Source organism: Indicator indicator, chromosome 3 (genome assembly GCF_027791375.1).
Source record: "Indicator indicator isolate 239-I01 chromosome 3, UM_Iind_1.1, whole genome shotgun sequence".
Classification (NCBI taxonomy): domain Eukaryota; kingdom Metazoa; phylum Chordata; class Aves; order Piciformes; family Indicatoridae; genus Indicator; species Indicator indicator.
The window spans coordinates 34,855,421-34,880,459 of NC_072012.1; the positions used below are offsets into that span (position 1 = coordinate 34,855,421).

The 25,039-nt window shown below is 36.9% G+C and overlaps 1 protein-coding gene across 4 annotated transcripts in view; it reads right to left on the reverse strand.

Moving 5' to 3' along the window:
• Window positions 1-416: 416 nt before the first annotated feature.
• MDFIC (MyoD family inhibitor domain containing) overlaps window positions 417-25,039 on the reverse strand; it is a 52,579-nt gene continuing 27,956 nt past the window's right edge. For 3 of the 4 annotated variants that reach the window (XM_054399455.1, XM_054399452.1, XM_054399453.1), the window contains 2 exons: window positions 16,127-16,402; window positions 417-3,979 (listed from right to left, as the gene is read on the reverse strand). In XM_054399455.1, the coding sequence (XP_054255430.1) occupies window positions 3,732-3,979; window positions 16,127-16,402 (524 nt within the window). In that variant the 3' untranslated portion in view covers window positions 417-3,731. The remainder of the gene's footprint in view (window positions 3,980-16,126; window positions 16,403-25,039) is intronic. The other variant, XR_008489505.1, reaches the window with a different exon arrangement.

The window sequence follows — 25,039 nt, forward strand, 5'->3', positions numbered from 1 at the left end:
TCAGTCTGCTGCAATAGTGTGGAGCAACTACACTCTTGCTCATCTTGGTTTTAGTAAACTGAAGACTCTTGCTGCTGGTACACTAAAGCAATTTTCGTTTTGATCAAATTTAATCATTACTGGAATTTCACCTCATTAATACAATTTCACTAAGGAATGAATTTCCCTCGTTAATGACAAACATTTTTACTTTTGGAGAGTCATTTTAGCACAGCTTCTATCACCTGAGCTGGTTTACCTCCATCTGTAAGACAACTCACATACACTGGCTCACCCTCAGTGCAAATTACCCAAAGGCCAAAGCCTTCAGGAAGTGTTATAACAGGGAGAAAAAAAAATCACAAATAGGATATTAAATTATCATTCAGAAGAGTAACAGGACAAGACCACATGAAGAAGATATCCCAAAGTTTCAAAATAAAGATCTTTATTTCAAAATAGTGTTTGAGAATAGCACATCCAGTTGATAGAACATACAAATAGCAAGTTACTATTTTTTTCAAATGGACCAGTTTGCAGAACTATATACTGAGACACTGTACAAGTTCACAAGACTTATTATAAAATAGACAGTTAAGTTCTGATGTTTTTATTTCATTTAAACTGTATTTTCACATTTGACCCCTAATTCTGCTTGTTTTAATTACACGGGGTGCTTACAAGATTGCCTATATAGTGAAAATTACAAAACAGAAGAATATAAATATAGAAAAGAATTCCTTAAACTACATACTAATATTTCTTGCTTCAAAGATACATTTTACAAAAGTGCTAATATCTCTATGACACACAGTAGCAGATTACATTTAAATGTCAAACAATTCACACAACTTTTTTTTTCAAATGTCTGTAATACTTTGACACTTCTAATCACCAGGAGGGTTAATAAACACTATTTTCACTTCCGTGCATTTCACAAATGAAGTAGGAAAAGAAATAATATATCTGCATATGTGCATGTGTGTATGAGAGAGAGAGAATCTGTACACATATGCATCTATGCATGAACAAAGTTCTTATGATTATTATTTGTAATTTAAAAATACTGGAAGTGAATGCTTAACAGCAAGTACATGTCCCAGGTTTTCCTCATTTCAATAAATCAAAAACCCCTCTGAATTCCTGTAAGTAGAAACAAGGGTTTGTGCAGAGCAAACTGTATAGCTAAACTTTTATACAGAAAAAGGACTCCCTAGGTTGGAATTTTTCCTTTCTTTAAAACAATATCATACTGTGGTAAAAGTAATTTTTACTAACATTGATTATTTACTAAAGGCAAAGGTGCAGTTTTCTAAGCACAAAACTGGAAGTGGGCATGGACATTGGGGCAGGACAGCAGACTGGAAGTTCTCTTCCTTGTTCCAGAAAGCACTATCAGAAAAGAAACAACCATAATTCACCTCCGCTGTGACCAGGACATGACGAAGGACGTTTCACGGTGCTGCCTAGCCCCAGGGAGCATGTCCCACCATCAGAGTTGTCAACCATAGACCTAGGATGGGTGAAGCACCACCTAGACTTTTTCCAAGGTGCATCGAGTCCCAGTGCTCGCTGTGATGCCCCCAATTTCCCCAGAGGCATTATGCCTTACAAAGGCAAAATGCCTCCAGGCACTGCCACTCAACCAAGGCACCTTTTCCCCCTTCCCAATGTAGTTTAGACTTTTAGGAGTCATAATTGAGCCCCATGGGCCTGATTCTGAGCTCTGGGAATTTATCAGTTTAACTATACAATTCCTTATTAGCCTGCCTATTACCATAATATCTTTTTGCTCTTTAGATGGAGCTAAACCAATAAAAAAATTCTGACAGTAATGGAAATGTACTTTATGCAACACAGATCTGAATTTGGTCCAATACGTGGGGAAAAAAACCCACGGTAAGATCAATTCTTGTTGTAACTATCAAAAAAACAGGTGAGAAACCCTGTGAGTAAAATCTGCATTATATCATAATACACCACAATATTGCATATGTTAAGATAAAATGTAATACTTCTCAGCTTCCTAGTATAGTTGAGGATTTGGCTATGTTACCTTCACTGATAACTTGCAGTAGTAGGCACTACTAGTCAGTGTTCACAGGGAGAAGCTTTGGTTAATATCAGACCATTTGTTGACTTAGCTTCACATTCCTGTGATCTTTAGCTTGTCACATTTGCATAAATTGAATTCACTACAGTGGAAAGAGACATGTACGGTAAATTCACTCAGCAGAAATTTGCTATTGTCTATCAATGACTCTTGCAACAAGACCCAAATTTATGAGGTCCAATAATCTACAAAAGGAAAGTCTGGAGTGTAGGTAGGAAAGTTTAAGTATGTGAGATCACGAGATGTAGGCATTTTACACAAAAAAGTCAATGAGCTACAGGAATGGAAGTGAGGAACTAGCAGATGGTGGAGAAAATGGGTACCATTATTTCCTAAATCTAGGAATGCCATCTATGTGCTGGACCGATTTCATTTCTCAACTGCAATGACAAAGAGAAATATTTTTATAAAAATATTAATTGTATAATAAAGGAAAAAGTTGCCCACTGGATCCTAACTGTATTTTCCAAACATTTTAAATCCCAGTCCTTTTATTTTTAAAGGATGTCATATACTTTTTAAAAATTCCTTTTTTTTAACAATTGTCTAAAAATAACACTTAAAATGTATGTGAGAATAAATATTTTTGCATTTACATTATATATTCAATGACAGAATTCCTTGATCCATTTTAAGTTGGCCTTTGTAGCCTGTTTAAATTCTGCCATCCTCTGAAGATCTTTCTCACATAGTGAAGAAATAAATACTATGTTATATGACACTAGGTCTAAAGCCACAAACACTTGACAGGGCCCCTTAATGTATAGGTTTAGATTCCTGAGTTAGCTTCTAATAATTTTCCTTTTATAGCCAAATTTTGAAGATTTGTTAGTCTATTAGTTAATCTGTCAGTTTTAAGGATATATTTCATGTCCACACATATTTCTAAAGTCTCTTTCTACAAAGAAGCATTTCAAGTAATATTAGTACGGAAGTAAAATAGAAGTTCTCTATTCTATCTTGATTGATAACAAAATCTTGGTACTCTAATTCATGACAAAACTTAAATTTGCTTTAGTTTGCCAAATCTTCTCATAGTATCAATATTGACAATGGAAAATACAAGGAATCTCTCTCAAACCAGTAAGATATTCAAAACAAGCTGTATTGCCATGGTGACCAATGCAGCAAAACCAACAGTAGATTCCTGATGCTGACTTTTGAATGAATTTTAAAATAACAGAGCTAAGTTGCTTTCAACCCAAAGAGACTGAAATAAAGACATTTGACTTTTCAGAATGCCTGTAAAGGCATGTTATGCACAGAGGCATTTAAGCATTTAAACATTAATGTAGTAAAGGCAAATCCTTAAGGCTTTGCACTGTAGTCTCTTCTCTGACCAAAACCTGTTACTCAATTCAAATGGCAGATTTGCCCTCCTACAGCCTGAGGGACCAGGCCTATAATGTGGTGTCAATAAGTCTTCCGCTTGCAAAGTCAAAACGAAGGTGGAACATAGCTTGAGTTCCGTATACAAAACTATACAATTTGTGTTAGAATACATATTTGAGGATTGCTTTAAAAAAAATACATATAGGGAATTGACAGTGCAATGTGTGAAAATCTTACCTTGTCTTTCTTCAAATATATTTAAAGAAAAGCTCTCCAGTTATATAGAGAATAAAAAGGGATAAATATTTCATGATGGGAAGCAGATCCCACAGCATTCCATGCAGATTTCCAAGCAATCTGAAGATTCACAACATGCGTCCATTATGCCACAGTCCATGTCACACGGGCAGTTACAGTCATCCCCCATCTCATCCCCACAGCAACAGCAGCAGGCCTCCGATGTGCAGATGCCACAGGATGCTTGTCCCAGAACAATGTTACAGAGGGTGAGAAATTCACAGAACAAGCAAGCCAGGATACAGTGAACACAGCAATCTTCGTAAGCACCAGTTTGGTAGAATGTCATGCAGGATCAAACACAACAAATAAAACAAAACAAAACAAAAATAGAGAGAAAAAAGAATAAAACATTATTATGTTATTCTAAATATGTAACACTGTCAGACAAGTAGTTGAAAGACAATGATTCAGAATAAACATAATCTAACACCATAAAGAACACACTTGCCATCTTCAAAGCCACTTTTGCAGCCTAACTTGTCTCCAGCTCAGTACTGGGTTTGCTGCAAGTTTCCTTTCCCAGTTTCGTTTTATGTAAATCCCAAGTACCAAATGTCCACTTAGATCTATTTCTCCAGCCACTTATTATGTGAAATTTCCATATCTATTATCTTCAATAGTAACTTTTCCCAGCAGGCCCACAAAGTGATTAAAAAAATAATGTAAAGAATCAGTTTACGAAGGAAACGATTTCTAGCCTCTCCCAGTATATTTTTTCCTTCTGAATGTATTTCGTTGGCTTGATAGCTATGAAGAAAAATAAGGGGGTTGCCTAAACATTTTTGTTTTCTTTAGTTTTATGCACACCTCAAAACCAGTATTAACAAGCACATTATATGAATTTCTGTACTTTCACCAATATATTAAACACTGAGTCAAAACACGAATTCTTCTGTTGCTTTTCTACACAAATCTCCTGATAACCCTTTTACTCTACTACTTGGATCTTCAATAAAGTTTATATCTACATCTGCACATTGATACTCATCTTTCATAAGTACTAAACTATATGACATAACTGAGGCATCTTATGAACTGCCTGCAAAAAGTATGGCACCCAAAGTATAAATATAAGGAAGAACTTCAAATAATTGGTACTTCCATGAGACATGACAGAAAAACTTAAAGATTGGAACTAAACGTGTCAGTGGAAAGGAGACTGCAGGAGTGAGAGATATACTCTGTTCTTTTTATTCTCCTCCCATAATAAGCACATAACATATATAACTCTATATGTATAAATATACTTAACATGTAAGAGACAGTGAACAGTCAAGAAATCTGAGGATAGAGAATTACTTTTCTTTCCTAGGCTCAGTTTTCATTCTTCTTTTTACTATTTCCAAGCCTTGTAATTCTATACTCACAGACAGTTGAAGACTGGAGAAAATGTTCTGGGGAAAATATCGTGCACCATCTGATCCTTTCCCTGTCCCTATGGTCTATCACAGATATCTGCTATGACAGCCCAGTAGGAAAGACAAGATATTGAACTACATGGGGAATTGGTCTGACCATCTACAGATGTTATGTTTTTATGGTTTGCAGGCTGAAGACTGTTATAGAATCATAAAACGGCTTGAGTTGGAAGAGAGGTCATCTAGTCCAACGCCCCCGCAGCGAGCATGGACACCTTTAACTATATCGGGTTCGTCAGAGCCCTTTCCAACCTGACTTTGAACATTCCCAGGGATGAAGTATCTACTGTGTCTCTAGGCAACCTGTTGAGAGCTTCATCATTCTCATTGAAAAAAATGTCATCCTTATATCTAGCCTAATCTAACCTCTTCTAGTTTAAAACTATTACCCCTTGCCCTGTCACAATGGGACTTGCTAAAAAGACTGTCCTCATTTTTCTTATAGACTCCCTCTAAATACTGAAAGGCTGCAATAAGGTCTTCCCTGAGCCTTCTCTTCCCCAGGCTGAACAGCCCCAACTCTCTCAACCTCTCTTCACAGGAAAGGTGCTCCAGCCCTCTGATCATTTTTGTGGCCTTCCTCTGAACCCACTCCGACAGGTTCATATGTTTCTTATGGTTAGGACTCCAGAACTGGACACGTTAGTCCAAGGGAGAAGCTCACAATTGTTTGCCACAGTAATGGGCCTTCTAAAGATATTTATAAATGTCAAAAATGATGCAGTAACCACAGCAAGTATCTTGATTGATTTTGAGTATCTCTAACATTGCAGAAACTTTCACTGGAGGATAGCGTAGTGATGACTACACAAGAATTAAATAAATACTTACAGCAATGTAGCAGCAGAGGCTCAGACCTGTAAATGTGTCCCAAGAAGCAAAGTAACTACCTGAGCTCTTAGCTCACACTGAATATCACACCGCTGGGAAGTGATTTACTGACTAGAACTTAGAAATAGATCCAAACTTAGCTTTGGAATGCCTTTACTGTACTGTGGTCACAGTCATACATACTGAAAACTTACAAACAGAATAAAAAAGAGAAAAAGAAAAAAAAAAAGGAAAAAGAAACCCCAACACAACAACAAAAAAAAAAATCTAAAAACTCTCTACTACTGTGCATGAAGCAAAACTGAGAGGAAACTACAGCTGTTTTTAAAGAAAGTTGTTGCTTGTATTAAAAGGCTGCTTTTGCCAAAGAAATACTGTTGCTAAATAATTGACCTTTATAGAAACCCCAGAAGATATGTGAAATAAAGCTGGGGACTAGCAGTTCACCGAAGAGGTCCAAAGCCAGACTGATAGCGATTAATTAGGTGGTTGTCATGGAGATGGTGTTAAATTGTTCAGGTAAAATCTCCTTTCAGATTTTCTTTTACTATGAAGGAAAAACATAAAAAAGCTGAGTTCCATCTAAGAAACCTTCATATTTGAAGAACTGAGGTGTTTACTATGTTGCATCTTCAAAGCACAGTAGAAAGATGACAATACCACAACAAACTCTGTTCTACAGATGTTTTTTTAAACAAAAAGTAATAAAACTTTAGGTATATCAGTACTGAAGATAAAATACTCAAACAAATTTTGCCTGCTTCATGTGGGGATATGTGAAATTGCAAGGAGATAAAAAATATTCACAGAAATTGTAATGTACATATTTATTGATGGGCAAAAGAGAGACTTCATAGATTAAACAAAAGGGGCTGCACTCAGAAAGAACTTCCTGCACCCACAAAAGAACTTCTCCCTCATAATCTAAAAAAAACCACCAACATTAAAACAATAATTACAAGAAGAAGCTGTGTTAATTTGAATAAAAGTCTTCCAAAGGTAAAAGCTATTAAAAAATGGTTCAAGATACAGAAAGAAATTTTGGCTATTAGTGCCATGATGGAAACTCTGTGGAAAGTCTTTCTTTGCATCCCTTCTTTACTGACTGAAATGCTGAAAGGATTTGTTTGCCTGTTACTTACTTTTATTTTGTTCCCTCCAGATGTCAAAACTATTTTTCTATTCAGAAAATCTTTATATAACATTTCACTTAACCTACACAAATACTTAACATGAAGTAGGGATACCCTTTACCGTTCTCATTCTTGCGGTGACTAATTTGTACAATGAACATAAACTTTGATCCTTATTTCAAGGACAAACCTGAAATAATCATGCTTTTATATTCTTCATGTTATTGACTTTTAATAGCTATCCAGGTAGCAATTATTTAACACATGACAAAGCATGGTGTTACCTAGTTCTACTGAGCTTGCTGAATTCAGAATCATGACTCTAAAGGTCTGTAACATATGTGGATAAAATGGCTGGAAGAATAATTTCTTCCACGCATGACCTCTACTTCTTAGCTTCTCATTTACAAATGTAATTATAAGGAAATGGAAAAGATACAGCCACAATGTTTTTTGTTATAATAACAAATCTACATGCTACACAAAACTCAAACACTATTCTCTAGTACCCATATTCCTACAGCAATCTGTGTAGAAAAATCTGTGTAGCTAAAACTCATTTACTTTCGTTGCTTTTGCATGATGTCACAATCAGTGGGATCTATCCATGAAGAAGATGCTACATAAAGCTCACTTCAGAAGAGATGCCCATGTTGTTCATAACCATGTTGTTCATAACCATATTGTAGACCTCTAAAATATATTTCACTGCTTGCACAATATTGTTTAAAAATTATCTCCTTCCTCCAAGGCCAAGGAGACTATTTTAAATCACAGCTTTTCATCATAGATTGTAGATCTGCTTGTAAATACAGCTTTCATTCGCTTCCAGACTGAGCTAGCCTGGTTATTGTTGGTGTGGAGGGGAATTTCAGCTCACACTGACACACTTCAAATTTCAAAACTATTTTAACATGCTAAGAAAAAAAGACTACACTTAACTTTCACATTAAAATCCTAATAGTTTTTGTGGATGATTGAGCAGTAGAATACATTAATCCAACTGGAACTAAATTTGCTTTATGTATTTGGGAAGAATTTGGATAAAAATGTAAAGCCTGAGGATCTTAATGTCTGCCAACATGTTTTCTGGAAATTTGGCATAAATTTTAGTCTTTTCTGATAAAGAAGCTCTATAGTAATATCAGTCATAACACTGTGTCACTTTAAAAGAGATGCTATCTTACATGATCAATTTCTTTACGTCTTTGTTTTGCTAGAGAATTAGAGGTTTTGTCATGCTTATTTTCCCAGTTAAGAGCTAGGAGTGGGCCTTTATCAAAGACCAAATTCCATCCGTCTTGATTTTACAATGCAGTACTGTTAACTCCCAAGATCACATTTGTTGACCCTGACCCAGGCTCCCAAAAGTCATGCTGAATAACATAAGATAAGATAGGTTTGTTCTGCAGATAGTGGTAGTACACTTTATTAAACTAACTCACAGCTGGGGGAAAAAAAAAAAAAGAAGATAAGCTTTTAGACACTTAAACTTATTTTCAATTATCCTTTCATTTTGCCTGGGATGCAGGTTAGACCTGAAGTTAAAAAATGTTTTTCTAAACATTTGTATATGCACAATTTGTTTTTATGTCTAAAATCTCTGCAAACAGGTATTACCCTGATATCCAATTTCTTCTAAATGCTAAGATATATATTTTGTTTCAACTTCCCTTTCATCATCTCCTCCTTATTTTTATGAAAAGGGAAGGCTCTACTTAAGAAACTGACTTTTAAGAGAACTATCAACATTGAAACTGTACGAGGGATGCAGAAGTTTAACTGAAAAATGTACAGAGAAATGCACACACAGGCTGATCTGTGCTGCTTTTGTAATGGTTGACACTAAGCTGTCACAAACTGACCCAATAAGCTTTCATACCAAGCAGGCAGGTCAGATATGATAAAAGGTTTTCATGTTTCCAATGGTAAATAATCTCACTTACAGGATGGCGACCTTGGTCTGCTTCTTAATAACTATATTCACGGAGTTGAGACAACTCAAAACAAATCTCCAGGCACTCTGCTGTCTCACAGCAAGATTCAAAAAGGGCAAAACCACAATCAAAAAAATTCAATCAAAGTCACATCTGAGGTCCTCAGCAGGGGTTTACTCTAGGCCCCTGCAGAGTGTGGAACAGAAGCCCCAGCAGGTGCTACATGCATCCCAAGGGCTGGTAGCACAAGGCCAGCAGCAGTGGGGACGAACACAGTGCTCATAGTGGAGACATCCATGACCAGAGCAGCACAGTCAGGCGAGACACCTCAGCACAAGTCTCTTAAAGGCATGCATTGCACAAAGGCAGGGCATAAACTTACTGAGCAGAGGTATGCACATCATCATGCCATCATTCCTGCAATGTACATGGTTTGTGTGCAGCCCCTGCTACCCATTCTCTTCCAGAAAACTCACTCCACTCAGGAAAAGGGTCAAGAGAAAACAAGAAATACAGACAGAACTGACAAATCACATGCAGTATAGCTGTTCTGTTCAGAGAGATCTACTAAGAAATGTGCTAATTTCCACTATTTAAGGCTTCCTTTGAATAGGAAGCTTTCACTGACGTTGCTGATCACTGCAAATACTGAGACTACTTAGGCACAAGACAGACCACGACCTTATAAAATGCATACAACAGGAAGACCTTCTTCATTACAGGCCCTGTTTAATACCCACTCTGGTTACACAATGTGTAAGTCACCTCACAAGACTTCTGTGCAAACAAAAACATAACCATCCTTAAAACACAGGACTCTTCAAGATGCGTCCTTAAAAATCACAGGTTTGATAATGTTATTTGCCTACTGCTTGATTGACAACTGCATTCCCACACAATGTTTAACAAAAAAATCTGTTTTGCACTTCATGCTCAGACACAAATCCACTTTGAATTAATTTATAAAAGATAACAATGGAAATTTTTGTCCAAGTAGAGAGATTTTCAGCATACTAACTGGCTGCCTGGCTGTTACTTAAGGCTATGAGATGGATTTCAGAAGTATATGTACATTTGAAAAAAATGAAGAGGGAGAGACAGATGGCCAGCAGATATTTCCACAGTGTTACACTATTCATGGTGAAGTGAACATCCATAGCAAAATTCAGTAAACGAAGCCAATACGATTACAGAAGAATATATAAAAGAAAACTTATTGCTGCTCTTATGGTATTTAAGGAGAGAAAGAAAAATAAGTTTTAAAATCCTATTCAAAAATCATATACCCAAAAGGAAAGTAAAATTGACTGAAAACTATTTTTCAGTTTATACAAAGGTGCATAAACCAAAGTAAGATGCTCCTACTTCAAATAGAGGTCTACTAACCTGCTTAGAGAACTACTCATTACTTTCCATACATATGCACCTGGCTAAACAAAAAGGCTGTTTGATGGACTTACTTTGTCATCAGTTAAGCCATCAATATCACTTGGGATACTCTAATAAATTAATGTAGACAGACAGCAGTATGTGTTAAACAGTATCCACCAACCTCCTGCTTTATTTCAACATATAAAACAGAATAAGTTACACTATACTAAAAAGAAGGGCGGGGGGAAGGTCTCAATCAAATGCACCCTGAAATGTTGAATTTTAAACACTGGATTTGAAAACACTGGGTGAGACTGATCACAGCATCTCCGAGCTCAGTAGCACAAGGTACCAGTCCAGAAGTTTGAGGAAGGTTGCTTCAGGCCTTGCTCCTGGAAAAGTACATGTAGCGACTTCAATCTGGTGGCAAGCCTACCTTGTCTGTCCTTTCTCAGAGCCTCACTTCCACGTTGCAAGTTCTTTTTTACCTACCTTTCTCCTATATCTAGTCCTATTACACTTCCTATGGCCTATCTCGAAAAAAAATCCTTGAAAAGAAGATGCTTTCTGGTGTCTCTCTGGTTTAGAGAGCCTGGGAAGGAATAAGTGAAGATCTTGTACATAGAGGAGGCAGGCTTATGAGCTGTTCACCATAGTTTAACAAGCTATCATTTCCAGACTAATGCAGCAATTGTGTATGCTTTCAGGCTTTTGAATATGAAAAGTGTCATGCTAAACTCAACTTATCATAAGCTGCTGTAGTTCTGGGAACTACCCTAACAAGGGGTTGGTACTGGGACCAGTGCTGTTTAGCATCTTTGTCAGCAATATGGAGAGTGGGATTGAGCACACCCTCAGCGAGTTTGTAGATGGCACCAAGCTGTGTGATCTGGTTCACACATTGTAGGGAAGGGATATCATCCAGAGGGACTTGGGCAGGCTTGAGTGGGGGCCCAAGCCAAGCTCATGGAGTTCAACAACTCCGAGGGCAAGGTCCTGCAGTTGAGCCAAGGCAATACTAAGTACAAATATAGGCTGGGCAAGGAGTAAATCAAAAGTGGTCTCAAGGAGAAGGACTTGGGGGTGTCAGTTGACGACCCAGAAATGGGCACGTGCAGCTCAGAAGGCCAACTGTATCCTGGGCTGCATCAAAAGAAATGTGACAAGCAGGGCAAGGGAGACATCCATTTCAAGTGAATTAAAATCTCTATACCCTCTTTTTATAAGCAATTGCTTTGATTACAAAAATGCGTAACACCAAGCTTCATAATGTTTTGGAAAGGAAACATAGTTTAGGAAGGAAACAAAGGAAAACTTTGTTTAGTTTTTACAGAATAATTAGCACTCACTTCATTTTGCCCCTTGCACCTCCTTAATTAAATACCTCTTCCAACCCTCCCACTGCCCAGCTTCTTTCCTTTCCTCCTCCACCTCTGCATATGTCATTATTGCCTTCCACTACTCTGATACACATATTTATGTATTCAGTTACTCATTTTTCTTCATGTTCTAACATCTGGATTTACTGTTCAGCCACCACATAGACCTCCTCCTGTCTCCTATAGACTTCCTCCTGTCTTCAGGTTACTTTGGACAGGTACCACTGCTTTCAAACACAGCAGCTGAACTGTCTTCTTTTGATTCATCTACTATTGCTTTTTCTCTGCTTTATACATAACAGGTGCGAGAAAGTGACAATTCTCATTGCTAGTGCCAACAGTTTTGGAAAAATTATGACAACTGTGACATCAATAATTTAAAAGATTATTAAAATTTCTTTGAATAAAAAAAATATTTTATTCCCAATGTGCACTGAAACATACCCATTTCCTTTGAAAAATCTTTAAAACTGTAACAGTGTTTAAAAACTGCTTTTTAAGAGAGACACTCCTACTATTTCACAACTCCTTTAGTTTTCTGTAGTCTAAGTTATGGAGCTGAGTAAGATTTCTTCAGGGACAATATGGATTAATAATAGATGAGGGAAAAGCAGAACTGGTGAGTACATTCACACCCTCCTAAGCCTCATTGGATGTGAAAATGTTTCAAAACAGCATATATTCAAATGCTGACATGACTCTCCCATACAGGCTCAATTTAAAAGGCAGTTTTTAAAGGTTTTATACTACTGCTACCAAAATGTCTGTTACAGTTTAGGCATTTCCAATGCAACTCCAATTCCAAAAGTTCACAAGATATGATCTACAGTGCAAATGGAGTTTGCATCTGGAAAAATTAATAAAAGAATTGTTAACTATGGAAGCATGGGATTTGGTGGGGAACTAAGAGGCTTTATGGTTTGCATTAGGGCAGGCTACTACTTCGGGGATGAAGAGGAGCAGTTCTGATCTTCATGGGAAGCTGTGCTATTGTGGGTAAAGTAATACTGGACTTCATGTAGCTTTCTAGTATATATACTGGGGACTGCAGTATATGAAGCAGCATATTTTCTAAGCTTTTAAATAAACATGACCCCAAATATGCTCTTGTGCATCCAGGTGGCAAGCCTGGATGTTTCTTTGTTCTATTCTGTTTCAAGCACTAGTAAGTTTACTGTTCTGTCACTAGATAAGATGTTCTAGAGAAAAATAACTACCAGATCTGGACTTATTTTGCATTACAGATAGGTGTGGTGCTCCAAAAATACACAGCTTTTGTGAGGGAATAAGAAAAAACGTAAAATATTTTCTCTTTCCTATAATCTAAACTCAGCTTGATGAACAGAATTTTCACTTTTCATCTTTCTGAAGATATAAACTATTTCTTTCTCAGGCCACTTTGCTTCACTTAAAAACAGTTATTCTCCTGACCTTATTGATACGGCAGAGCATTCAAGGTAGAAGAGAAGGCAGATAAAGTAAAAATACATGTACTTTCAACTTAAAAAAAAAAAGTTGTAAATGATGAGATTATAAAATTCAAGGTCATACATAAGGAACAGCAAATCTAAAGTGAATTGGAATACCTGAAAGTGGACAAGTTTAACTGTATTTCTTTTATTTCCTTCTCCTAAATTATCTGGACATTATAGTAAACTGAAGTAGCTGAGTTAATTTGGGTGATTGATTAGTTACAGTACAAAAATTAGTATGATGTGCCTCTTTCTGCATAAGGTTACACAAGAAACTGTATACAAGTTATACTGGATAGATGTGCTCAAATACAAATGCACATCTTGAAGTAAACTCAAACCCAGCAGCTCTTCAGCAGTAATCAATGACTTACGAGGTTAACATAGTGCAAGTTAAAGAAAAGCCAAGTATAGTTAAGAAACATAGCAAATAATTTCCAAGTTTCCTATTTTTTCCATCTATCTGTAAGTAATCTTCAATAGTTTCTACAGAAAAGTCATTGGACCAGAACTGCTCACATAAAAGCCCCTTTGCCCTCAAAAGTATCATCCTTAATACAAAGAATCTGTAGAAGTTAGGTAAAAATTAATTCATATGTACCATTTTGAAAGACTGTCTATGCAATCTTCAGTCAGAGGGCTTACTAATGTAATCTTCTGGCTTGCTACAGTTGGATCATGGAGCATATATATACTGATAGTTTAAACATAGTTAAACTCCTCTGAATAAATAACTTTGCTAATTACATCAAATCTTTAAAGTGTATCCTTCTGATGTTAGTTATATGGGGTTTACATTTCTTGAAGTAACAAACAATTTTAAGTTGCAGTTAAATATTTTTTCCTTAACTAGAGATCTTTTCTTTGTGTTATTTTAGACAATTCAACTGATCTTCACCAGAATCTCTGGTTGTGCAACTTATTAAAAAAATGAGGGATGAAAGAACAAATTAAGTATATATTGCTACTGCCTGAAATGTAATAACTTGATAAGAATATTATTCACATAAACTAAGAACAGCAGACATTAGCAGTGTGGGTCAAGCTATTAAGAGCATATATCCAAGTTCCTACATTCAAAATGAGAACATTACAAGGTTCTGAATGTAGTGCTGAATATATTTAATTTTAGCTATTAGATGACTCAAGAAACTACATGTGACAGTAAAGATTACCCTGCATTTCTGTACTTTGAAAGAATGTAAGTTAGACAGTGTGACAACACAATGTAATTATTCTAAACAGATATGCCTTTAAAGGTATCAACACTTCTTATTGTATACTAAAAAAAGTATATTATCAGTTCCAACACAATTACGTGTTGGATAGTAAATCAGGTTTCATGATTTAGAGCAAAATCTGAAGGTATTTTATTAATTTTCTCCTCAATCATTTAGTAAGTTGACATAATCATTACCAAGGCTATTATGAACAAACGGAACCTCACATTGACTATATTCCTTACAATAAAATTTTAGAAGTAAAAGATAGTGTTTGCCATAAATTCTACAGGATTGTGAACAGGGCAGGCACTGTGTCATTAGAAGTCTGTAATTTTATCTTTTTTTTTAAGAGGTTGAATTTCTTAAATTCAGGGACCTGCACTTTGTACCAGTTGTGTGAACAGATCCAGGTCTCCTGACTTACAGTTTTTTTGATACTGCATGAAGGAACAATTTATAAGAAAAATATCAGGCTGGAGACTGAATTGGATTTCACATAAGAAAAAGAGATAAGGGGAATATAGGAAGTATGAAGCTGTGATTTCGGAAAGAAATGTTAGAGGACTGAAAGTGCAACAGAAAAATAACAGTAGGTTCTTGAAGATCAATATGAAAATAAACCACAGCAAGGAGGACCAGCCCATGGCACAGTCCCAGTGAAACTGTTCTTGATATTACTACACAGATTCGCTGAATAGGTTTGACTGAAGTAGTTGAAGTCAAAAGAAGTCACTCTACTGACATCAGTAGGCTTCATTCAGGCCACTACGTGCAGTCCTTCTGATCCCTCTTCCTTTCATCTAGGCTAAGAATCCTCCCCGTTTCACTGAACAGTACTGTCCCCCATTTCTCTAAGAATCTATGTCTGTATCCACTTCTCAGAGGTTTTTCTTTTAACCAGTTGCATCTATGTCTACCTCAAACCAATAAAATTTATAGAGCCTCTGCACCCTTCTTGTAACAGGTAGGAGTATGTTAGTGCTAATGGGAAGGCAGTGAACTGAGGAGCAGCTCGGGAACTCTGGGGCCATTAGAGTAATTAAAAGCAGTGAAAAGACATCTAAAACATAAGGGAAATTATTTATTTTTGTTTATTTAAACTGTGCATAGGGAGTAAAAAGGTTTTTCATGCAGATTAAGCATATGGCATGTTAAACATTAAGCACAGGCCCAAATTTGATTATCCAGCTTTCAGACCTCATGGCTAGTAAGAATATCAAGTAACAGAACATTTTCAAAAGCAAACTCTAGCTTCATGGAGCCTGCCATTACTGGATTTAAATATTTACTATGATTTGAACTAGTAATTTAACTTCTTTTTTTTCTGGTATATACATGACAATGTTGACAGGAATTTCTATCAGTTCAGGATACTAACTAGAATGACTAAAACATTATCAGACTATAGTGGCCAAATGTTTGAAAGCAAGAAATGTCCCATTCCTTCAATTTCCTTCAAATACTTAATATTTTCCTTTGGGGAAGTAACTCATGTTTTATCATCGTGATTTCTATTTGCTTCTGGAGCATGAGTCATGCTCTTCAATTATTTTCAGTTGATTGTGTAATTATTAGTGTGAACAGGATTTGGCTGGTCTGTATGCAGTTTGGGTTTTTTAAATAAGAAATTCTGCTTACCTTCAGGTGAAGTACCTGGCTTTTGAGAAAACACAGAGCTTATCTTACTCTTCTTGCTGCAGTTGCTGTTGACAGACAAGGTAGAATGAATTTTTCTGTGCACTTTTTCTGAAACAGGAGCTGAAAGTTTTCTGTTGTCTGCAGGCGTGTGCTTGACCCCGTTGTGAATTCCACTTCCATTACTTAGACCCACATGGCCGTTTTGGATTTTAACACTTTCTTCCTCACCCCTTTCCAGTGCTGAAGTATTTGGCTGAGGCAAACGTTGAGGTTGTGCTTAAAAGTAAATAAAGAATGGATTAATTTAAACTTGATAACTTAATTTAAAATTGATAACTGAACACTACAGGCTAGATTGGGAATTCAACTTTCATTGCTTTTATTGATCAAAGAATAGAGTGAAAAGTTAACACCTATTGTTGCGTTTCCTTTTTAAAATAGTCAATGTACACCTAACCACAGTTAAAAACAAAATCTTTGGCAGTATCAGGAATCCAAATTTTACTCTAAAATTCAGTGTTCATACTCATAGCTCCTCATAACTATTATTATCCTGCTCAAATGTACTATTAAGGAACGTCTCCCACATTCCATGTAACAATGTTCTCTCAAACTGTGCTGCTTATGATTCCCAACCAGAGTGGTACAGTCGCACCAATGACCTAGAATCAGTGGGGGAGGGTGTTAACCCTCCTCAATAAATAAAAGCAGTAGACTATGCTAAAACTTCTGTATGCCTGGATATGCAAGTTACTAAAACTGACAGCTAAATTGGTGGTGGCAGCTTGTAAGTGTTGGTTTATTTTTAGTGCTTTCCTACATATAATAACTTGATAAAATTATCCAAAATTCATTCTTCAAAATTAGGTGTGTTCCTGTCATTGTAGGTGAAAGTCAGTTACTGAGTCTAAACAGTTGTAGGTTTTTGCTTTAATTATTATAAAAGATTTGGGATTTTTTTTTGTGTTTGGATTTTTAAATTTTAATTTTTAGAGAAATAATCTTGTTTCCAAAGCACTCTTAGTTCATTTTTTTAATAGTAACATACAAATTTTTAGCTGACTGGCTTTACAGTATTCACATGTGATACACAGGTCAAATCAAAATGGAATAAACCCCCAAATGTATTAGTTATCTCAATTTAAATTTATTTTAACTTTATTGATAATTTTGCACTAGGGAGACTTGAATCTTATGGTTAAAACACACTTGAAACCAATTAGGAACCATACGACTGCATTCTAGCATAAAGAACAAAAGCAATTGACAGTTCCAAGACTAAACCACAACCACTCAGTTTAAGATAGAAATATTTTTACCTTATTTTTTAAAGGTTGTGTATATCTTAAAAAAAAAAAAAAAGGAAAGAAAAAAAAAGGTGTAATGTGGGGAACAACACAATGCTTCTTAAAACAGTGATACCCAGGGACTCTCACTCTCTCTTTAATGATCCACTGCTCTCATTCAGCTGTCTTTCTTTTTTCAAATCTTTACATATGTGACAGCTCTCAAAAGTAGACCATAGACCATCTGGCATTTTCAGAGGTGTAACTTGTGCAAATTCAGCTCTACTGGGAACACAATGCTATCTTCTGCCTGCGTTATAAAAGATACAATAGAATGTAGAACTTATGAGTTGTTTTGAATTATTCATTTTTTGCCTGTATATTCAAGAAATTTTACAAACTCTGCATTTTGTACTACATAATCACATGCGTTAAAGGTACAAAGAAACTTTTTGACACCTCTTTTCTACAGAAAGATGGCATTTTGTTTGATATGTGAACATTCAGCGCCTGTTATATCATTCTAAACAGGCCCTGTGCTGCTACAAAAGATCCCATTTTACACTCTATGTATGAGCAAAAATTTTATTCTTGATATTCAGTAACTAATGTAATACACATCAAAATTTCATATATGAGTTAGATGAACATTCAGCATCTGCGAATCAGGATGGCACTGGTCACTTACTGTGCGTCAAAGATTTAAGAAAAAAAAAATCATTCCTCACAACATAGAAATATTGCCATTTCAAACATCCACAATGAATAGTTTCAAATGTCCTAAGTCATACTGTGCTTTTTAGGTTAATATGTTTTTAATCTTTAGCAAAACCAGTAGATTTGAGTCAATATTTTATACAGTGCTAACACTAGTGGATTTGCAATAAGAATGATAAATATTGGATTAATGATTCAATAGACTGAGTCTCTTTTGATAGAAAACTAGCAGATAATGTAGCTAGTAATAACTATACATGAATCTGCTGCCTGTGGAAAAGCAATAAAAAGGCAATATATTGCTATAGCATATAATCTATTAGTGTACTTCACTGCTTCTTTCCTTGTCATTGGTTTCCTTGCAAAGTGGGCTTTCATACAATAAATTCTGCTGTTATTTAAATGACTTTACATAATAATTTAATTGTGTTATTATCTGGTTAGTAAATACTCGAATACTAAACGTTAACTATGGCTTTGAAATAACTATGCACATTCTCATTCAGACTCCAAAATCCTTAGCCCAGTTTTAATAAATGTACAGCCTGACAATTCATTGTTTACATGTTGCAAAATAACAGCAGCTCTTGGGAGAAAAATCCTGATGTATGCATTTAACAGAAAGATGTATGTCAACACAAGGAAATTCAACCAAAAGGGGACAATCTAACTAATCATCAGGGATTTTAAACAGAACACAAAATCAAACATACATGGAATACAGACTCCTCAGAGTCAAAGTTAATCGGCAGATTTGCAGATGACACCAAGCTGTGTGGTCCAGTTGACATGCTGGAGGGAAGGGATGCCATCTAGAGGGACTTGGGCAGGCTTGAGAAGTGGGTGCAAGCCAACCTCATGAAATTCAACAAGCCCGAGGGCAAGGTCCCACACCTGGGTCAGGGCACTCCCAAGCAGTGGATGGGCAAAGATGGCTCAAGAGTGGTCTTGAGGAGAAGGACTTGGGGGAGGCAGTTGATGAAAAACTTAACATGCGCCAGCAATGTGTGATTGCAGCACAGAAGGCCAACGGTATCCTGGGCTGCATCAAAAGAAGTGTAACCAGCAGGACAAGGGAAGCCAAGTCTGCCTGGGGAAAAAGAAGGCTCAGGGGAGACCTTATAGCAGCCTTCCAGTACCTGAAAGGGACCTACAGGAAAGGCAGGAAGAGACTTTTTACAAGGGCTTATAGTGGCAGGATGGGAGGGAATGGGTTGAAGCTTGAGGAGAGCAGATTTAGACTAGATATTAGAAAGAAATTATTTACAGTAAGGGTGGTAAGACACTGGAACAGGTTGCCCAGGGAGGACATGGATGCCCTCTCCCTGGAGGTATTCAAGGTCAGGTTGAATGAGGCCTTGAGCAATCTGGTCTAGTGGAGGGTGTCCCTGTCCATGGCAGAGGCATTTGAACTAGATTATCTTTAAGGTATCTTCCATCCTAAACCATTCTATGAATCTATGAAGCAAAAGAAAGCATCAGGAGGAAGAGAAGAATTGGGACAGCTAAATAGCAGCTTGATCACAACAAAAGAAATACAGATGCCCATGGAGGGGGTCAATGTCACCAGTGGAAAAAATATTTTCCAGTTTACAGCCTGAGTCATCTGACTACGTACCCAGAGAGGTAAGAATGTTGTTTTCTTTCATTTATGACACAATAGTTTACGACATCAGATCAGGCCACAGAAGCAATATTTTTGCAGGTGGACTAGGGAGGAATAAAATTTACAAATCCTGGGTGTAAAAAAAACGTAACCTTTGGTATTCAAAATACTGAGAACATACAAAGTATGATTTCATTTGAAAATCTCCTCAACACCTCTCTGTTGCCCAAAACATTTGCAACCAATGCAACAGGATAAATTCTTTTTAAGAAATACAGAGGTCTTGTCTGGGCCCATTTAATGCTGAAAGCCAAGATCCACATGCTAATTTGAGCTGAGGAAATTGTTTGATCTCAGTGGTAGATGATCCTACTGCCTCTGCATGGATCACATGGAAAAGAGACTATATGCAAGGGAGGTAAGATTCAGGCCTCTAGTTTTTATCAGTGCTTCTTTGTAACACAGCCTTAAGCTTGAGGAAAAAAATAAAGCAGATGACAGATAGTCATGGATTGCACGGTAAAACCAGAGGCTGCCTGGATTCTAGAGTAAAATTAAGGTGATTCCAAATTGCTTCTGGAAACTACGTAATTTCCTGAAATATAAAAGGCAACATTTCCAACTGACTAGCAAAAAATCTTACCTTTTCAAAAACACTACAAATTGTATGCATTCATATGCTCAATAAGAATAACATTTCAGCGAAGCTGAGAGAACTCAAATCTCCCAACCTCTCTCCCTCCCCACTTTTGTAACTAAAATCCTGACTAGTCTCTGCATGGATCTTCAAACTACATTAACAGTTTTCTCTGCCTATCTACTCAGAATATTAACATTCAGATTACAAGATGTACCTCTGAGTCAACCTGTGAAGTGGCTTTTGTCAGCAATTATTTTTGAATATTTTCTAGGACATAAATAGCATATACTGCAGCTTCCATATCACAGAAGGCATACATTAACTAAATAACAAGGTACCATCAAGGTGCAATCTATCTTTTAAAATCAATTTTTTACACTGAATTTTTTATACCATGCTGACTTTACAAGGAAAACAAAGTACCAACTAACAGCATCAACCACTTTTTTTAGAACTGCTTCTTGTAAGACACGAGGAGATCTTCAAAATGAATACAATATATTATTATGAAACAGGGTGTCCTTTGTAATGAAAATACTGTAGCAAAATTGCTGGTGTGAGTTTTACAGGACCCACACTGAGAACATTTTGTTAAAATGCATCTGCGAAGACATCCAGGGAACACCAGGTAAAACAGAAATGGAGCTGGCGGGGGACAAAAGGAAAAGACATTTTATCCCACCAGCTCTCAGTCGGTGAAGAGCTGATGAGAATGGCAAACACATGTGTGCATGTGTGTTTATAGGTTGAGAAAGCGACACAAGTGCACAAGAAGGTGCCAAGAGTACTCTTAAATCTGTGCAAAGACACCTGCAGTGCCTTCCTTTGGAAACACTGCAGGACCTTATACACTCTTTGAAGGGTTGCAGGCATTGTATAAAGATGTCTTTGACGTGCCCAGAAAGAAGCAGTTACCACGGGGAAGCATGAAAAGAGCTGGTAGCCAGAGGTTTACAAAGTTGATAGCAATTCCCACTGAAAATGTCAAGTGAATTTCTCAATTTACAAATTCTCTTTCTTGATGCGTTTTTGCAAAATGAAGAAATGTTTGCTGATTTTTTTTAATGATATCAACAGTGAATTTTTAATCATTGCTGAACTGAGTAAATCCTTAGTATTTTTAATTACCTATCTTTTAATAATTATCTCAAAATCCAAATATCTTTTTGTCTTCATATTGCCATTAGATTATCAGTAAATTTTCATTTATCATACACATATCTTGTCATCATTAGCAATGTTTTTGTGAGACTGCATATACTGGCATCTACTATAAACTTTGCAGATGATTTAAATTCTTGCTAGATCACAATATAGTCAAAGATGATTCACATAATGCAGTGATTGTTAACCCACATCTACATAAAGCAGGATACAGTTCTTACTGAAGCACACAGCCTCACTTCTTGAGAACAAGCAGCATTAGCTCACGATGAAATATCCAAGAAAAGAGCCAAACACAAAACAGGGTGTTAGAGGTAACAGGCACCCAGACACCTGGGGAACAAATTTCTATACGAAGCTGTGTGCAAAAGTGGAAAATTTCATTGCAAACTTTCCACTTCTAACATTTATCTGCCCATTTTTCTCCTCATACATTCATACATCACAGTGTATTTGCTTTTAGGTTTCATAACATTACAACTATTAACAGTGGTAATTGTTGCATGTAACTATGCAATGACAGCTTAACTCATGGTCACCAGTTCAACATTCCATGGGCATATTTATGGCGCTTTACACATTCATTAACTATTACTGAAGTGGGTTTGGTTTGGTTTTGTTTTTATTTAAGGTGAAATGCCTTGTTATTTCATCTCTTTTTGTTTTTTTTTCAACATAAATAACTTATCAAAAGGCATCTTAATCTATTTGATTTTCTTGTTGTTAAATCTTGCTTAATAATGCACAGTGGTTTGTACAATTTGGATTTGAGAGCAAATTAATAAATACATTAAGAATAAAAAAAAAATAAGTCTTTTTTGTTAATTTCTAAATTGCTGAAAGGGATCCATTTCTTCAACATAAATAATCTGTATTTTAATAAATGTGAGGACAGTCCCCCAAATTCTAAATGATACAAAGGGGTGCAAGCCTGATACAATTCCATTTCACTGAGGAATAGAATGCTTTGCTTCTGAAGCTCTAATTTTAAAAGGAAGGTTAATTAACTACTAGATGCAAAAAAAAGGTAATCTAAGCTGTTGGCATGACAATTACAGCAGGTATGCAATTAGTGCCTATTACAACATATGGTTATACCACTGCATAAAGACACACTGCTCTCCCATGGAATTTAAGTCAGTATTTGACACTAAGTCAAATATTTGGAACAGGTTTGATGCCCCTTACCATTGTGTTAGTTGTTCCCAAATCAAAAAATAAACATCAAAGAGAAGCTACAAACAACAGGATATCGCTTGCTGGGTATTGCCTCATAAGCAGCACAGCAGGATGTACCAGACAGGAGAGATAACCTCCATATCATTAACAGCTGTAACCTGGGCAAGTGAACAAACAGGACCTCTTGGCTCTCACATCTCCTGTTCCCTTCCTCAAAACCCAACTGAACACTGAAAAAATAGACACTCTCTTACTGCAGGAAAGAACATGGTAGTGAGAGATGCCAAGGCAAATAGCTTCTCAGCCTTTCGCATTCACCAACAGGTAAGAAAGTGCTCCAAGGTCAGCTATACCATATATACTGAGTTTTCAGATGACAGTATTACAGTGTTCAGTTAAACTCATATGAATACACACATGAAGACAAATGTTTGTTATGAGCAATCCACTGCTCCCTTGATTTCTAGACCTCCACTCACGTAAGTGCTACAATCTCAAAGATGCCAAAAAGTGCTCCACCTCAAGTGTGCATAGAATTGTAGGGACTGGAAGGGACCTCTGCAGATCATCTAGTCCAAACCACTGCGAATGCAGGTACACCTAGATCAGGTTTCACAGGAACACACCCACACAGGTTTTGAAAGTCTCTCGACAGGAGACTTCATTAACTTCTCTGGTCTGCCTGTTGCAGTGCTCCGTCACCCTTAAAGCAAAGAAGTTTTCCTTTAAATGAAAGGAAACACACCTTTCCTGTGTTCTAGTTTGTGCCAATTGTCCAAACTAAACCTAAACTGGTCACCACTAAGAAAAGCCCAGTCTCATCCTCATGACCTCCACCCTTTAGATATTTATATGCATTTGCAAGATCCCTTCTCTTTTCTCTTTTCCAGGCTAGACAGCCCTAGGTCTCTCAGTCTTTCTTCACAAGAGAGATGTTCCAGTCCCCTAATCATCCAGGAGGCACTCCATTGGAGTCTCTCCAGTACTTCCCTGTCCTTCTTGAACTGGGGAGTCTAGAACTGGACACAATACTCCAGGTGTGGCCTTACAAGGGCAGAGCAGAGGCAGGAGGTGAACCTCCCTTGACCTGCTGGCCACACTCTTCTTAATGCACCTCAGAATACCATTGGACTTCTTGGCAACAAGGGAACATTCCTAGCTCATGGTCAACACGTTGTCCATCAGCACTCCCAGGTCCTTCTCTGCTGCTTTCCATCAGGTCAGCTCCTAACGTGTACTGGTGCATGGGGTTATTTCTCCCCAAGTGCAGGACTCTACGCTTGCCCTTCTTGAACTTCATGAGGTTCACCTCTGCCTAACTCTCCAGTTAGCTGAATTGTAGCACAGCCTTCTGGTGTGTCAGCAACTCTTCTGAGTTTTGTATGATCAGCAAACTTGCTGAGAATACCCTCTGTCCATTCCTCCATGTCACTGATGAATAAGTTGAGCAAGATTGGACCTGGTACTGACCACTGGGGAACACCACTAGCCACAGGCCTCCAACTGGACTCTGCACCATTGATCATAACCCTCTGTGCTCTGACTCCCTGTTCTTGACATTCTGTCTTTTGTCATCTCTATAACTCTAAGCAATACCCAATGCTACCATTAACAAAATAAGATGCAGAAATAAAAAACAGGAATAAAAAAGAGAATGTAATCAACAAAGAGAGGGTAAAAAGGTAACAGGAAAATACAGAATTCCTTTGTTGTGCTTATTTCTGCTCTTCTGTTCTTTCTCATAACCTAGAGCTAATGCTAAGTTTGGCATCAGCTGACATAAACTACCAGAAAACCAAAGGAAGAAAGAGAGAAAGCACAGCTGGAAGGGAAATGGAACAGGAGAAACAAATGGGCAGTGACCATGAGGAACTGCCTAAAATTTTACATTATTAAAACAATAGTAGGGCAAAAACATCAAAAGAAAGAAGAGAAGATAGCAACCACCCAGAAGAAGACAGCACTAGAGGGAAAGGAGACAGAAAAGGAAAAACTAGATAGGGAGCCAAGCCACTTCAGCCTGTGAAGGCAGAGAAGAGTAGAGAAGAAGCAAAACAAATGTACTAGCAAAAATCTCACTAGAACTGTTCACTACAAATTTGACAAGAAAATAACTAAATGACAAATCACTAATCGACAAGCACTGAACTAAAATGAAGATAAGCACACAGTACCCTTCTGCTTGAGGTCAGAGAGATTCTTGGAGCCCAGGCCAAAAATCAGCCATATTCAGCAACAGCAGTGTGATGGAAAATGGAAATTATGTGTCAGAGAGCAGGGTGAGGACTTCAGGTCCACAACAATAACTCTTCATGACCCAG